We start from the raw sequence: 17048 nt of genomic DNA on the forward strand, positions 1-17048 counted from the left end.
TTTAGGTTTTCTGTATATAACATCATGTCATCTGCAAAAAGTGACAGTTTTACTTCTGACTTTCCAATTTGAATGCCTTTTTTTTTTTTCTTGCTTAATTGTTCTGGCAGGGATTTCCAATACTATGTTGAATAAAAGTGGTGAAAGTGGACATCCTTGTCTTGTTCCTGATCTTAGAGGAAAAGCTTTTCAGCTTTTCGCCATTAACTGTGATGTTGGGTGTGGGCTTGTCATAGATGACCTTTACTATGTATGTTGAAGTACATTCCCACTGTACCCACTTTGTTAAGAATTTTTATCTAAAATGGATGTTGAATTTTGTCAAATGCTTTTTCTGTATCTAGTGAAGTGATCTGATCATATCATTTTTTATCTTTCATTTTGTTAATGTAGTATATAAGCATCTTCTTTCTTTAAAACAATTCTTTTGTGACAACATTTTTCGATGATTCAAGTACTGGTTACAGTGAAGCAGAGTTCCACAGCCTTCTGTAGTTACAGGGTTTGTTTCTATAGGTCCTGCTCTAAGTGTAATTGTGATCATCTTTGTCTAGGTTTAAACAAGATTTAAATCTTGTTTAAAAGATTAAACAAACTTTTTTTTAAGTTTATCTATTTACTTTGAGAGAGAGAGTGAGAGTCAGGGAGGGGCAGAGAAAAAGGGAGAGAGAGAATCCCAAGCAGGCTTCACATTCAGTGCAGAGCCCAACACACAAGGCTTTATCCCATGAATGGTGAGATCATGGCCTGAACTGAAATCAAGAGTTGGTTGCTTAACTGACTGAGCCACCCAGGCGCCCTGATTTAAACACCATTTAAAATAGAAGGCGTGTATTTGCTGCTAAGACACCAAGGAATTTTGCAGAAGCTAATTATCTCCTTAGCAACATTCTTAATAAAATTGCCTCCAGATAAAGAGAGGCAGTCAATATTATCTCCTCTCCATAGCCATATGAAGTTTAATATGAATTTTGATTTACTTTCCCTTCTCTTTTTTGTGCATAATGAAATACAAAGAAAAAAAAAGATACTAACCGGTCACAGGGACCTCTTTAAAGGCATAATTTTCATGCTTCTTTGCAGAGAACCTGCCCTAAAAAGGATCTGGGTAGTGGATTTAGCAGAGATCTGAACACATACAGGTGTGCTTTCCCTGAATGGTTAGTCCGTTGTGTCTCTGGGGTCCATGCAGGTTTGCAGTGTATACACTGTGGTCTCCTGTCTCAGTGTTTTCCCTTCTTATGGAATTAATACCCACCCCCCCCCCACCACCACCACTACCAACTTCCTTCTTCATTTGTCTCATTAGTCATACTGACCTAATATACCCTCAATTGCTGGTCGGGGAGTGGGTGGGGGTCAAAATTTCAACTTCTAGGAATTGTATATGACATGAGTTGTTCCATAGCACAACCGAGATTTTCACCAACATCTGTGTGGAACAGTCAGAAGTCTTACTGCCCTAGTTGAGAGTTCTAGAATTCATAAATAAATATATATTGAACACATGAGAACAGCATAAAGTTCATAGTTCACTCACTCATTCAGCAAATAAATTCAGCTCAGTAAATGAGCATGGGAGATACTTCCGTGAATAACATAAAGATCCTAGCCCTCGTGAAAGTTACATTTTAATGCAGAGGGAGACAGAAATAAACAATAAACTTAATAAGTAAACTTGATAGTAAATCAGGTGACAAATACTATGGGAGAAAAAAAGCAAAGCAAGGTAAAGGGCAATTGGTATTGCATGGGGGCTGTGGGAGGTAAGTTACCCTCCTCAGCATGGTGTCAGAAAAGGCCACGTTAAGAGATTTGAGGAAAGACTTGAAGGGGTTGAGGGAGTGAACCAAATAGGTGGAGGGAAGAACATTTCGGGCACAGCAGAGCTAGTGTCCTAAGGCACAGTCATGCAGTGTGTCTGAGGAGACAGGAGAGGCTGAGGAAAGGAGAGGGAGATGTGCTGTCAGAGAGGAATCTGGAACCTGACAGGGGAGGTCTTGTCCACTGTCTCGAGCACTGGTTTGCACTGTAAGTTAGCATTGAAGGGTTTGGGTTTTCTTCACAGTTCTATTGAACTATAACGTATGAACCATACAATTCATCCCTTTAAAGTATACAATTCAATGGTTTGGGTGTATTCACAGATATGTGCAACCATTAGCCACAGTCAACTTTAGAACATTTTCATGACCTTAGAAAGAACCCCTCTCCCCCCCAGGCCTAAGCAACCACTAATCTACTTTCTGTTTCTGTAGATTTCCCTGTTCTGAGCTTTTCATGTAAAGGGAACCATATAATATATATTGCCTTTTGCGAGTGGCTTCTTTTACTTAGTATAATGTTTTCCATGTTGTAGCCTATACCGATACTTCCTTCCTTTTTAATGCTGCATACACTACATTGTATGCCTATACTGTATTTTGTTTATCCGTTTGTCAGTGATGAACATTTGAGCTGTTTCCACCTTTTGGCTGTTATAAACAGTGCTGCTATAAACATTTAGGTACAAGTTTTTATGTGTTTTGTAGATTTTTAAGCAGAACCGTGATATCTGATATTTTATCAGGATCACCCTGGCTAATATGCTTAAAAGCTAATATGCTCAAGAGAGGTATTATTTCTCTTAAATGTTCAAAATAAACGTGTTAATAGAAAAATGCAAATTCCTAGGTGTATTTAAATGAACCATACCCATTATTTATTCACCTACAATAGACTGATCTGTTGTTCTTGTGTTTCTAATGCACATGATCCTACCTTGCAAATAAATGAGCATCTTGGTTAGGGATTTGAGCTGGCTTGCCTTATCACTTCACAAGTCAATCAATATTAAAGAGTTCTAGTCCCTGCCGGCCGCAATTGACACTTTAAGTTAGCCGTGTGAGCTGAGAGGCCAAGAACCAGATCCATACGGATGGAATTGTTCTCTCAGTAGAAGAAATCCCTCTGTCTTCTCGGAATTCAGGATAGAAGTGGAGGGGAACGGGGAAGCTACGTAGATGTATTAGCCAAAGTGCTGCCCTTGCCTGAACCCCACTTGAACTTGGGTGAAGAGAGCACGGTAGTCTCCAGTGCTGTCAGTTTACTACTTAAGAATTTTAACAAGGAGGAAGACGTATCCTGCTAGAAGGTGACCCCAGATCAACAATCCCTTTACAGCCAAATTCCCTTTCAATCTGATAATAACGACTACACATAGTAGGTTCTCTGTAATGCTACCGGATTCAGTTAAACCCTCATTAGCTATACGCCTGCAGAATAATTAATGGTCCCATTTTTCAACTATTTTCTAACTAGTAAAGACAAATAAAGAAAAATAGGCTCCCTCCACCAAGTAGTTCATTCTCATTATAATGAAAAACTCAAGTATTAAAGTAAAAACCTTTCATAACACCACAGTTAGAATTAACCACTGTTAGTATTTTGGCATATTCCCTTTGGTTTTTTCTTTACCTAAAGTTCTTTGAGTTTTGTTTTGTTTTTGACATAATTAGGACCATATTGTCTATACAGTTTTCTACTTGTTTTCTTTTAATTATATTGAGAACACTTTCCCATGTTATTAAAAATTATTTAAAATAATCTTAATGGCTATATAATTTCAGTTTTAAGAACATATCTTTAACCATTACTATTAGATATTTAGATTGTTTACAATTTTTATTTGATATAAGTAATATGGCAATAAACATCTTGTGTATTGAGAAACCCTTGTCCCATCTCTGATTATTTCCTTAAGGTAAGTGTGCAATGAGGCTGTTTCAGTATTGCTTAGAGATATACATTGGTAGAACTTTTCCGGAAAGCAATCTGTATGTATTCAAAGATACAGGGTTGACTGCAGGGCTCTTGTTGTTGAGGTTGCACTAGTTTTCCTGGCTTTTAAGAAGCCCTGGCCCAGGTGATAGAAATGTTCTGTATCTTGATTAGGGAAGTGGTTACACAACTGTATCCATTTGTCAAAATCATTAAACAACACCCTTAAAATTGGTACATTTCGTGTCTGTGAATTATATATCAATAAGAAATTTAAATTTTAAAAACAAAGTTTTGTAGTATCAAACTGACACTTTTTTCTCGATATGGTCAGAAAGATGAAAAAGTAATTTTAGAAGGAATAGTTTTCTGACCATGTAATTCAGTGTTTTTTAACGCCATTGTTCCAGAACCACCCAATATTAGCTAGTGTTATGATTCACATACTTGGAGAAAAATCCATAGCAATTCCTAAAAAGGGAGTTATGATGATACCAAGAATTAAATTTATTTAGCCATAGTATGTGCTAGATAGCACGTTATACCTGTGCTATCCAGGAAGATAGCCACTAGTCACATGTAGCTACTGAGCACCTGAAATGTGGCTGGTCTAATTTGAGGTGTGCTGCCGATATGAAATATACATCAAATTGCAAAGACTTAATACCAAACAAGAAATGTAAAATAATCTCATTAATAATGTTTTGATGTTGATAATGTTTTGGATATATGGGTTAAGCCAAATATGCTATTAAAATTAATCTCACCTTCCTTTTTACCTTTCTAATATAGTCATAGAACATTTAGAATCCCGTAGCAGTTCACATTTGTAACTTGCTTCACATTTCTGTTGGATAGTACTGCTTTATCCATTCAGTTTTGTTTAATTCTCGTAACGACCCAACGAGGTAGATATTTTTATTATCATCAACTTCATTTTCCAGATGGGATTGAGGTTTTAGAGAAGTGAAAACCTTATCCAAAGTCATATAGACCTAATAGGCAACAAAGCTGGAATTGAACTCAGATGGTGTGTTTCCAGTCCGGACAACTAAGCACTCAGCTGAAATAATATTTTAAGATTTATCTAGCTATGATTTTTCTAATCCCTTGCTTATAAATATCACTTACAAAGTAGGCAGGATTTGTTTTTACCAAATTCACAAATATGTGAAGCTTTCTGCCTACTAAGATATGTTGTAAACCAAAGCAGGGGAAAAAATAGTACGAAAGTGAGGAATAATTAAGAATGAGATTTAAGACAGTGTTGCTCTTTGAATAAAAAATGGTTAACTTGATTAACTAGTTATAACTCTTATTAGTTTCATCACTACCTAAGATGATAATTTAAGGGTTGGTAATAATATAATCCTGACAGAGTAAGTAAGTTACAGTGCAGAGAGTACTTTTTTTTGCAGAGAGTACGTTTTAGGGCCGAGAAAACATTTGGCATTTTGGATTTCTGTAAATAAACGTGAAGCTGGGAGGGGGCTGATTAATATCTTCAAAAGGTACTTTATAGATTTCTACCTAAACAAGTAACACTAGAAACTTGGACCTTCTCCTGTAACCACAAGTTGGTTCGATCTCTGAATTATTTACAGAAAAATTAGGATCCTGTAACAGAATTTGCATTTCAAAGGAAGAGGAATCCAGAGGACACTCTTGTTCACTTATGGGCATTTCAGGATCAGTTTTTTAAAAGTGTTGGAACCATCACCATCTCCGTAGAGATTCTAGAGGGAGTTACTTTGCTGCTGTGACCAACGCATTAAACACCATTGCAAGAGCTGTGGTGGGGTGTATTGCCTGTCACTGACAAGCATTTATTGAGCACTGATAACGTGTAAGGTTTTGTGAAAGGCGCTACAAAGAGACAAACATGGAGACATGTTCCATATTTTTAAGGATTTCGATGTCCAATGGGAAAATAAGCATATAAATGAATAATAAGATGCTTTTTGAAAAAACTAGATTTAACCAAGATTCAAATCTAGGTCTGTCTCTTGGTTCCAATTTATTTGTGCATTTGGAACATATATTTTTAAAATTAAAAATAGCTTTTCACTGCAAAATCAATGCATAATACTCGTAGGAAAAAAATTTAATACAGCTAAGCAAAAATAAGATAATAAAAATATCCATACTGCCACAATCCCACCATAGGAAATGTCAACATCTTGATGTATGTATAGCCTTTTGGACCTTTTTCTATTAATGTACGCACATATATTTTTAAACAAAAGGACTGTACTATACATGTACTTTCAATGAAAATTCCAACATATGTCATTTTTAGAGTGACTGAATAGCATTCTGTTGTCTGATTGTGCCCCAATTTATTCAACCAACCCTTTTTTGTTCATTCAGCACTTATTGAGTGCTTACTGTGTTCCAGGAGCTATCTTAAGACTACAGTGTTGTGTTACAGTGATGGATAAAATTGTTTGGTATTAATTGTTTATAATTTTTCAATCATATTAATAATGCTATAATAAACATTATTTTATATGTATCCTTATATACTTGTCCAGTCGTTCACTTGGGATAATAATTGAGCATATACTAGATGCCAGACAGTCTGGTGACTTCATTACATATATTATCTCATTTAATCTTTGTGATCCAAGAGGCAGTGTTGTGATTTCAATTTTAAAATGAAGAAACAAGAACATGGAGAAATGAAATAATTTGCCTTAGGTCATACGACAAGGAAGTGCAAACCTGTAAATCAAGTTCAAATTTGTGTGATCCTAGATTCATGCACTGCTAGCAATGTTAAGGTGAAATTACTGCCTCCAAGAGCATAAACTTTTTTTTTGTTTGTTTTTACTTTTTTTTTAGTAAGCTGTATACCCACCATGGGGCTTGAATTCACAACCCTGAGATCAAGAGTCACAGAACATAAATATTTAAAAAAAAATTTTTTTAGCGCTTATTTATTTTTGAGAGTGAGAGAGAGAGACAGAGTGTGAGAGGGGCAGGGGCAGAGAGAGAGGGAGACACAGAATCTGAAGCAGGCTCCAGGCTCTGGGCTGTCAGCACAGACCCCATCGTGGGGCTCAAATTCACAGGCCATGAGATCACGACCTGAGATGAAGACAGATGACCAACGGACTGAGCCACCCAGGCACCCCAAATATTTTTAAGATGCTAAATTACTAATTTTCCAGCCACAAAGATTTTATTACCAGTTTAACCTTCACATCATGTCCATGCAACACTGAGGTTAGGTGCACTTGATTCTTAAAACTAAACTTAAAAATCTTCAATCCTTGGAATGCCTGGCTGGCTCAGTCTCTCGATCTCAGGGTTGGGAGTTCAAGCTCCATGTTGGATGAGGAGCCTGCTTTAAAAAAAAAAAAAAAAAAAAAAAAAAAAAAAAAAAAAAAACTGTCAAAAATCATCAATTTGTATGGAGGTTGGTTAAAAAAAAAAAACTTCAACTCAAATCAGAGAAAGAAGAAAGAAGCAGATAAACGTTGTGAAGTTGAGAAACCAATAAATGAGAGAGACACAAATAGAGACAAGAGAGTCAGAGGGAGATCCTGACCCCCTTCTCCCTCCCATCGCTTCAGCTTACCCCCAGCCCCACGCCATCTAATACACCTTTTTCTTTTACATAAGCTTGTTTGAATAGTTTCTGTTTCTTATAGTCAGGATGTTGCATTTTAGAAAAATGTTCTCGTCATTTACAAGTTTATAGGATATGCCTTTTTGTGTAGTGTGTAAGACCCAATCTGTATTTGCATATTTGTTTTGGGATTTGTTGGGTTAAACAATAGAAAGTTAAAAATAGAAGGAAAAGTTCAAAACTTCTAACTCTGTGTAGTGACACAAAAGTGACCTGTTTACTTCATATATTATCTACATTTCTTTTTTTTTAAGTTTATTTATTCATTTTTAGAAAGAGAGAGGGAGAGAGAGAATCCCAGGCAGACTCCAGGCTGTCAGCGCAGATCTTGATGTAGGGCTCGATCTCAAGAACCGTGAGATCACGACCTTGATCATGATCAAGAGTCGGATGCTTAACCGACTGAGCCACCCAGGCACCCTTATGATCTACAGTTCTGTTTTTTATGATAAAAAATACTGAAATGTTCTACAGATTCTTAAAAGTTATCAATTTGATGTCACTGAGATTATTAAATACTCAAGCAGTTGATTATTGTCAGCACAGCCCTGAGTTGTCTTTCCTCTGCCAAAACTCTGTTACCTTCCCCAGCTGAGTGATGTATCCACCAAGAGACCTGTTCTTTCACAGGGATTGTCATTAGAGCCTCTGGGGTTGAATGGGACCTGTGATTTACACATCACTTTTTGGTACCTTTCATCTTTTAAAAGACAGTACAGGGGTTCCTGGGTGACTCAGACTCTTGATTTCAGCTCAGGTCATGATCCCAGTTGGACTCCGCGTGGGGCTCCACGTTGAGCATGGAACCTGCTTAAGATTCTGTCTCTCCCTTTGCCCCTCTGCCCCACTGAGGCATGCTCCCTCTCTTAAAAAAAAAAAAAAAAAAAAAAAAAAAAGGCAGTTTCGCCTAGCAGTTAAGAGCATGGACTCCAGTGCCAAGACTACCTTTTTAAATCCCAGTTTTGCCATGTGTCCATTTATATGACTTTATGCAAATTATTTAACCTTTTTGTGCCTCAGTGTTTCAGCTGTAAAATGGAGGTCCATAATGGCTCTTTCACATCACTGTGATGATGAACGGATAATAGAACATATATGAAATACTTGCAGGAGAATCTGGCGTGGGGGAAGCAGTCAATAGCTGTTACTTGCTGCTGCTGCCACTGTTAACTGCTCTTCTATTTGGGGAACTCTGGATATTCATCATCAACCACCTCTGCCATCACCCATACTTCAATCACTTGTTTTGAAACCCTTCAAGAGCAGAATTCTGTTATTATCCCAAGTAGGAATACACCAGGGCAGTGATAAAATTTACTATGAAGGTAGTAGCCCAGCTGCCAGATGACCTTTGTGTTGTGGTCTGTGAGGACAAAAATGTTTAGTAGCTCAGGTTCCGTTTGTGCTCACTTAAAATGTCCCCTTTGAGGCTCCCAGAGTCAGCACCTGTGTAATTAATAGGCCAGCACAGAGCCTTCCACAGCCATGCTCGCTGCAGGCAGGTTATTTGGGGCTTTGCTTCTTGTATTTTTTTGTGGTGGTCACCATTCTACTCCTGTAGTTGTGGTTGCTTTGAGAAATTGATGTGGTCTTGAATGTTCCCAGTGGTGAGAAAGTGTATCTCTAGCTCTTTTGGTTTTCGGTTGATAACCTCCTTTCAGGCCCCTGTATAACTGATATTACAGGCAGTTGTGTCCCTGAGGAGTCTGTTTTCTGCCCTGTGGACTCCAAGGGTAGTCCTTTCTCCTCACACAGCCCTCCGGTGAATGATATACGCACAATGCTGGCTACAGGCAGAATCCCACTGGTGGCTTTTGTCCTCTTTCTTCTCAGTGAGAAATAAAGCCAAGGGCTCCTGTTTATTTGTTTTCTTTTGCTTTGCTTTTAGGGTTTTGGTTTTTTTTCCCCATAAGTCAGGTGTCTAGTGCTAAGGTGGGAACTGGGAAGGAGAAGCTATGTTTTTTAATAGGCAGTTACATTGTTTGTAAGAAAGTGTCAATTCCTCAGTGGAAGTGGTTATAATCAAGGAAATATTTTGTCTTAATTCAGTGTTTCCCAAGGTCTGTCCTATAGAAAATGTGTTTGGCATTTGTTTAGTATTGATAGGTATTCCACTAAAAAAGGATTCTATAGCCAACTAAGTTTAGAAAATAAACTTAGTTTATTGGGCGCCTGGGTGGCTCAACAGGTTAAGTGTCCAACTTCAGCTCAGGTCATGATCTCATGGTTTGTGAGTTTGAGCCCGGTGTCGGGCTCTGTGCTGTCAGCTCGGAGCCTGGAGCCTGCTCCAGATTCTGCGTCTCCCTCTCTCTCCACCTCTTCCTGCATGCTCTCTCTCTGTCTCTCTGTCTCTCTGTCTCTCTCTCTCTGTCTCTTTCAAAAATAAATAAACAGTAAAATTTTTATTTTTGGGACAGAGAGAGACAGAGCATGAACGGGGGAGGGGCAGAGAGAGAGAGGGAGACACAGAATCAGAAACAGGCTCCGAACCATCAGCCCAGAGCCTGACGCGGGGCTCGAACTCACGGAGTGCGAGATCGTGACCTGGCTGAAGTCGGACGCTTAACCGACTGCGCCACCCAGGCGCCCCTATACAGTAAAATTTTCAAAGAAAATACTGCTTCCAGGGCGCCTGGGTGGCTCAGTCAGTTGAGCGTCACACTCTTGATTTCTGCTCAGGTTGTGGGATCGAGCCCCGCATTGTCAAGCTCACACTGACCGGGCATGCCGCAGAGCCTGCTTCGGATTCTCTCTCTCTCTCTCTCTCTCTCTCTCTCTCTCTCTCTGCCCCTCCCCCGCTAGTTCCATCTGTCCTGTCCCCTGGGACCAGTGTTCCTAGCCTAGCTCAGCCCCCCTCATAGGCACCCGGTCTTATCCCTCACCTGCTCCAGGATATGACTCCAAACTGGCTCCTCTCTCCTCAATCAGTTTTTCCCACTCTAGTGGATCATTCATAGAAACTTACTGACTTTCCCCCACCCTTAAAAACCCTCCAGTAGCCTCCTATCTCTTTCCAGGTCCCGTATCATTTCTCTGTTCTCTTTTGTAGCACAATTCTTGAAGAACTCTTTATAGTCACTGTCCCTGATTCCTCTCTTGACATATTCTCTTGAGCCCACATATTCTTCTAAACCTCACTCTGTTCAGTTTTTCACCCCCATCACTCTCCAGAATTGCTCCCACTATGGTCTCTAGGGACCTCCACATGGCTAAACCCAGAGTCAACTTTTAGCGCTCATTTTACTTGACCTGTCAACATCATTTGACACAGTTAATAGTCCCTTCACTTGGAAACACCTTTATCCCTTAGCTTCCAGAAACTGTAGTCTCCCGGTCTTCCTGTCTCGCTGGCCGTTCCTGCTCTGTCAGTTTTGTTCATTTTTCCTATTTTTGGAACCCCTAGAACACTGTCCTTAGACTTCCTTAGTGCTTAGATGTCCTTAGTCTTCTCCTCTGTACCCACTCCCTTGGCAGTCTTCTCCAGGCTCATGACTTTAAAGTCTCTCTGCTACAGACTCCCAAATGTGTATGTCAAGTCCAGAGTTTCTGCCTCAGCACTATCAATGTTGGGGACCAGATAATTCTTTGTCATAGTGAACTGTCCTGTGCACGGTGGGATGTTCAGCAACGTCGCTAGCCTCTGGATGCCGGAGCGCACCAGTTACGACAACCAAAAATGTTTCCAAACATTGCCAGATATCCCCTGGGGATAAAATGACACCTCTCTGCCCCCCCTTCCCCATTGAGAACCACTGTTTCTAGTCTGAACTTCTTCCCCAAACTCCAGATTTGTATATTCAGCTGTCTACTTGACGCTTCGGTTTGAGTGTCTAATTATCCATATGTAACATGATCAAGACCACGCTTCTGATATATCTTTCTAAACCTAATCCTCCCTCAGACTTCCCACCTCAGTTAATTGTATACCATCCTTCTACTAGTATGCTTAGGCCAAAAACCTGGGTGTTTCCTCAACTCCCCTCTTTCTCTCACACCTGCATCCTGATTCATCAGTAAATCTTACAATCCTTTGCTTCCAAGTGTGTCTAGAATCTGACACGCTCTTACTACTACTGCCCTGGTCCATGCCACCATCATTTTCTACCTGGATTGTTACAACTGCCTCACCTTCTCTGTATCACTAGAGTGACCCTGTGAAAATTCGTAATTCAGGGCATGTCACATCTCTGCACAAAAACCTCCAGATGTGAGGTGCCTGAGTGACTCAGTTGGTTAAGCATCCAACTCTCGATTTTGGCTCAGGTCACCATCTCACCATGCATGAGTTCGAGCCCCACATCGGGCTGTGCGCTGACAGCGTGGAGCCTCCTTAGGAATCTCTCCCCCCACCCCGCACCCCCTCAAAATAAATAAATAAACAACTTCCAGATGTTTTCTTTCTTACTCAAAGTAAAAATCAAAATCCTTACAGCAAGCTACCAGGCCTCACGTGATCTCATCTTCTACTCCCATCCATCTCCTTCTGTCTCCTCTCTCACTACCCAGACTTCCAGCCATACTGGCCTCCTCTCTGTTCCCCAGCACACACGGCCTTGGTTCCTTTGCACTTGCTCTTTCCCCAGATAATCTTCTCTGTTGCTTCATTCAGGTCATGGCTCAAATGTCAGTTTCTCAGTGAGGCCTTCCTTGACCACAGGATTTAAGATCTCACACCACCAACACCACCTCCACCTCTCTTTCAAACCCGCTTTATTTTTTCCCCATCGCGCTTTCTTGATCTGACATACCCCAGACCACTGCATCCTGCTTACAAGAATAAACTCTGAAGCCAGATTGCCTAGGTTTGTATCCCAACTCTGTCACTCTCAAGATGTAGGACCTAGGCTTCTCTGTGCTTCAGTTGCTTTGTAAGCTGGGATAGTTTTTATCTCATCAGAACAGAACCTCACCTACACTGTTAGGAGTTCACCGTGATTATTTTTGTTGTGTTATTATTATTGTATTTTACTTATTAACTTCCTTTATCTTCCCCTTCCCTTATTGGAATGTAAATTCCATGAGAGAACTTTTTTACTTTGGTTATTGCTATATTCACAGCTTCCACAACAGGGCCTGGCACATAGTAGGCACTTAACAAATATTTGCTAATCAAATTGTCCTCTGGAAAGAGTAATGGGGAAGAGATGAATCCAGGAAGACCTGAGCTCTATGTGTACCATTTAAAACTTTTACCAAAAGAATGTGTTCATGTATTGTGTCCTCAAAAAGCTTATAGACTTCAGTGGAAAAAAGACATGTAGACAAATGAATTCCTAGAGGATTGATAATATGAGAGTTGAGTTGTAAAAGATGCATAGTTCAGATAAAGTATGACACAGATGGGCAGTCCTTCAGGCAGAGGGAATAGAATGTGCAAAAGCAAAGAGGTACAAGATATCAGAGCAGCTCTGAGCGCTGTAAGCAGTGGAAAATGAGAAGACTTTTCAGTGTTCTGGGCTATTAAATGCTCCGTCACATCCTTCTCTCTGACCCTCTCCTATATTCCAGCATCTCTAGTGTTTGGCTGTAATTAGAAGATTATTACTCCATTAAGGCAAACATTTCAAGTTTTTTTCTCATTATTTTCCAGAAAGTCCTTTTCTAGGTTCCTGCTTCCCATAAATTCCATTCATTTTGTTTCATTATTCCCCTTCACATTTGATTCTAGCTTCCTTTGGTGTCTTTGGTTTTCTTAATATTAAGAAACTCATATAGGGGCACCCTGGTGGCTCAGTCATTTGAGCTTGAGTTCAGCTCAGGTCATGGGATCGACCCCCGCATCAGGTTCCAGGCTGAGAGTGGAAGCTTGCTTAAGAGTCTCTCTCTCTCTCTCTCTCCCGCTGCCCCTCTCCCCTACTCATGCTCTCTCTCTCTGTCTCAAAAGAAAAAGAAAAAAAAATCCCATATAATTTCTACCTGTGGAATATAGTGAAAAAAGAGGAAGATGTAGGTGATAGACAGTCTTGCTATATAGCTTTAAGAACACAGTTGTTCAACGAAATTACTTTAGTAATGAAAATCTAAAATCCTATAAGTGTTAGTCTCTAGTTCCTTACCAAAGACTAGAAAGTGAAGAAACTCTTTTCTCAATGTCGATGCAAGCCTTTCTTGAGGTTGACTTTAAAATCGGGGCCTTTTACTGCCCACCTTGCTTCTTGCCATAGAGTTGGGAATCGTGACAGCACAAACCAAGACGAGCAGTAGCATTAACCTCCTGGGTTAGCTTCTGGAACCTTCTTTGTTTATATCTTGTCTCACATTGAATTGTGACTGTATCTGTCTCAGACAGTCCCTTAAAGGTAAGAATCCTAACAAGTGGGGCGCCTGGGTGGCTCAGTCGGTTAAGCGGCCAACTTCGGCTCAGGTCATGATCTCGCGGTCCGTGAGTTCGAGCCCCGCGTCGGGCTCTGTGCTGACCGCTCAGAGCCTGGAGCCTGTTTCAGATTCTGTGTCTCCCTTTCTCTCTGACCCTCCCCCGTTCATGCTCTGTCTCTCTCTGTCTCAAAAATAAAAAAAAAATAATAAAAAAAAAAGAACCCTAACAAGTGATCCTTTGTACACCCAGCTCAACACCTACCTCATAACGGATGCTCAGTAAAACACTTGTTAAATTGAATTGAACTGAGCTGAATTGAATTAGATTATAGTACCACAGGAGAAGGGGACTTTTTAGTTTGCTTTGTAAGCGAAATTGATTTAAAACAAAGCTAGGAAAGAAAAATCCTTCTTTTGTTGTTTTTCATAAACATAGTCTAAATTTGGGGTATAGATACCAATATGTTCACCGCCCATAATTTTTTAAGCATTCCGCAGTGACTCATCAAAGTCCTCAAATAGATACTTTTTAAAAGTCACAATGGCCCTAGGAAATAAAATTAGACTTGGCAAATATAAATAGTATTTTCTCTTTGCAGTCAAAAATGTGGGGTCTTATTGATACGCAGAGGAGGATCATTAAGTATAATTTCAGTTAAGTTACTTCTTTTCTTTGCACCGTAGCAGAGTCTGAAGGGAAGCAAATAAAGGTCACCGCTGAATTCCCGTAGGGTTTCCCAGCAGGTTTGTTTCATTCTTAACCATCACTGACCAAAGACTTCTTGTGCTGTCTTTCAAGAAAGCAGTGCTGCTTCGTTTCCTGACACTTGTTTTCTGTCCTCCACGTGTCTCCAGTCCTACTGGCCAGAAAACCAGTCCAGACAGACGTGCCCATATTTCAGTAGCAGAATAAATGAATTTAGCTTCTACTCCTTTCCCTCTACTTCATCTTTTTTTTTTTTTTCTTTTGCAAAAGAGTTTTCATTTAAATCCTCCAAGTGCCAAATCTGCCAGGTCTAAAACTGCAAAACAGTGGTAATAAGGGACCTGGCCATCACCCCTCCAACCCTCTGCTACAGGTCTGTCTCCTGAGCGTGAGTGTGGCACTTAAAAATACCGCCCCCAGAGCTCCTATATCACAGCAAAGGCTCTTTTGCCAACAGGAGCCATTCAGATGAATTCACTTATTCAGTATACCTTTATTGGGTCCCTGCTAGAAGTCAGCATATGTGCTGAGTGAGCGCTGGAGATCCACCTTGGAGATCGAAGAAGTCTCAGACCCACCCTAAGCACCTCACAGTCTAGTGTGACAGAAATAACCGAGGAGTACCTACGGAATAATCATACAGAGCTAAAATAGCACCAGAAAGTGATTAGAGCCGTGGGAGGGATCCGTCCAGCATGGAGGAGTTTGAGAAGGCTTCACAGAAAAGGTGGCTTTTAATCCTTAGCCTTAAAGGATTTCATCAGGGGCACCTGGGTAGCTCAGTCAGTTGAGTGTGCGACTTCAGCTCAGGTCATGATCTCATGGTTCGTGGGTTTGAGCCCCGCATCAGGCTCTGTGCTGACAGCCCGGAGCCTGGAGCCTGCTTCGGATTCTGTGTCTCCCTCTCTCTCTGCCCCTCCCCCACTAGTGCTCTGTCTCTCTCTTTCCCTCTCTCAAAAATAAACAAACATTAAAAAAATATATAAAGGATTTCATCAGACAGAGAAGGGCTGTCTAGCATTTTGGACACAGGACCTAAGAGCAAACAGGTGGGAACGCACATGAGGTGTTTAGGGGACAGCAAGTGTTGGGGCGCTCCCGGGGCCGCAGGGTGGGAAGTGGAGTCAGACGAGCAAGGGAACAATCCAGTGGCAGTATATGTGGGGCCCGAGGGCGCAGGTTCCAGAGCCTGGGTTTGAGTCACAGCTAAGCCACTTACTGGCTGTGGTGACCTTGGAAAATCACTTCACCTCTCCATAGCTTTTGTCATCTTTTAAATAAGGATGATAGCGTCTATTTCACACGTACGTACACATGCACGTATGGCTTAAAACAGTTCTCAGAACACAATAAATACAAGTATGAGTTATTACAAGGACACAATGTGAAGGGCCTCAAGTTTTAACTTGTGCGTCATTCTGTAAGCAAAAGAAAGGTCTTCAAGTGGAAGAGGCAAAAATATGCAATAGGATATCGTCTGTATTTTAGAAAATGAATTCTAGTGCCACTTTGCAGAGGACACTGGCTGAGGAGGAGACTGAAGGGACACAGTCCAAGTTCTGAAGCCATTTCGAGAGTACAGATAAGAGGTGCTCAATGGAACGTGGTTCTCAGTTAATACAGTAGCCTTGCCCTTAAAACTCCTGGGTTCCTAACTAGAAATTTCAAACGGGAAGTTTTAGCCTTACCAGATCTTGCAGATTTAGTGCTAAAAAACCCCATGAGAACCCTGGGGAGGAGCACCGAGGGAGGGCTCTCCTAGCCCGGATGTCTGAGTGCCCCGCACACCAGGACAGTAATCCTTGCATACTCTTCACGATCTCATCCAGTCACAAGTCACGGGCAAGATCTTCTAATTTGGAGATGCTTTTCCTTTTCCCCCTTTGAGTAACCTCAAGTCTACCGGTCAGTTTCCTAGAGGAAGTTCTGGCTTCCGGACTGCACAGCAGAAGCAAGGAGAGCTCTCAAGTTACAGCGAGGTCCACAAGCAGACGGTGAACCTGAACCGGCGCGGGGAGAGGAGGCGCAGGGCGAGGAGGCCGGCGCAGCTCGCCCTCAACCTCCCTGCAGGCTTTCCCCACTGGCCGCAGGTGTTGGAGGAGAGCCTTGGGTTTCACGCTTGTCCTTATAACCCACCTCCAGGTAGCCTTCTCACTCCTGAACTGTAGGCACAGACACCCACATCCCAGGGACAAGTTGAGAAGAACTCTGTGCCGGTCCTGACCCACCTTTCCCGTGGTTTCCTTATCAAATAAACAGATATATTCCTTGTATTTGACAGCACAATCACTTTGGTTTCTGATGAATTTGTTGGGATCTCACTTGAGAAAAGGGTTATCAGAGCTCAGAGGGGTTTAAAAAGTAAACCATTTGATGCACACGCTACACATCCTCCCTTCTCTTGACCCCTCTTACTTTTCATTAACCACATTCCTGCACACCTCATTTTTGAAAACTCATCATGTTTCTGTAGAAAGCCATCCAAAAATTGTTCCTACACTGCAATTTTCTGTGGCACTGAGAAACCATGTATGACTACAATAAAAATCCATTTTGTGAAAAGATACAAGTTTTTATTTCTTTGGGGTTAATGGGGTTTATGGGAATTCGCAAGATGAGGCATGAGTTGGCTTT

General features: G+C 40.9%; 1 protein-coding gene across 3 annotated transcripts in view; it reads left to right on the forward strand.

The window, feature by feature from the left end:
• The window catches only part of VPS45 (vacuolar protein sorting 45 homolog), a 67364-nt gene extending 50386 nt beyond the window's left edge, over nt 1-16978 (forward strand). The window contains exon 15 of one of the 3 annotated variants that reach the window (XM_030324953.1): nt 16303-16978. In XM_030324953.1, the coding sequence (XP_030180813.1) occupies nt 16303-16582 (280 nt within the window). In that variant the 3' untranslated portion in view covers nt 16583-16978. Of the gene's footprint in view, nt 1-5363; nt 6281-16302 lie in introns of those variants that run through there. The other 2 variants (XM_030324954.2, XM_030324955.1) reach the window with 2 other exon arrangements.
• The last annotated feature ends 70 nt before the right edge of the window (nt 16979-17048 follow it).

Source organism: Lynx canadensis, chromosome C1 (genome assembly GCF_007474595.2).
Source record: "Lynx canadensis isolate LIC74 chromosome C1, mLynCan4.pri.v2, whole genome shotgun sequence".
In the NCBI taxonomy this organism is placed as follows: domain Eukaryota; kingdom Metazoa; phylum Chordata; class Mammalia; order Carnivora; family Felidae; genus Lynx; species Lynx canadensis.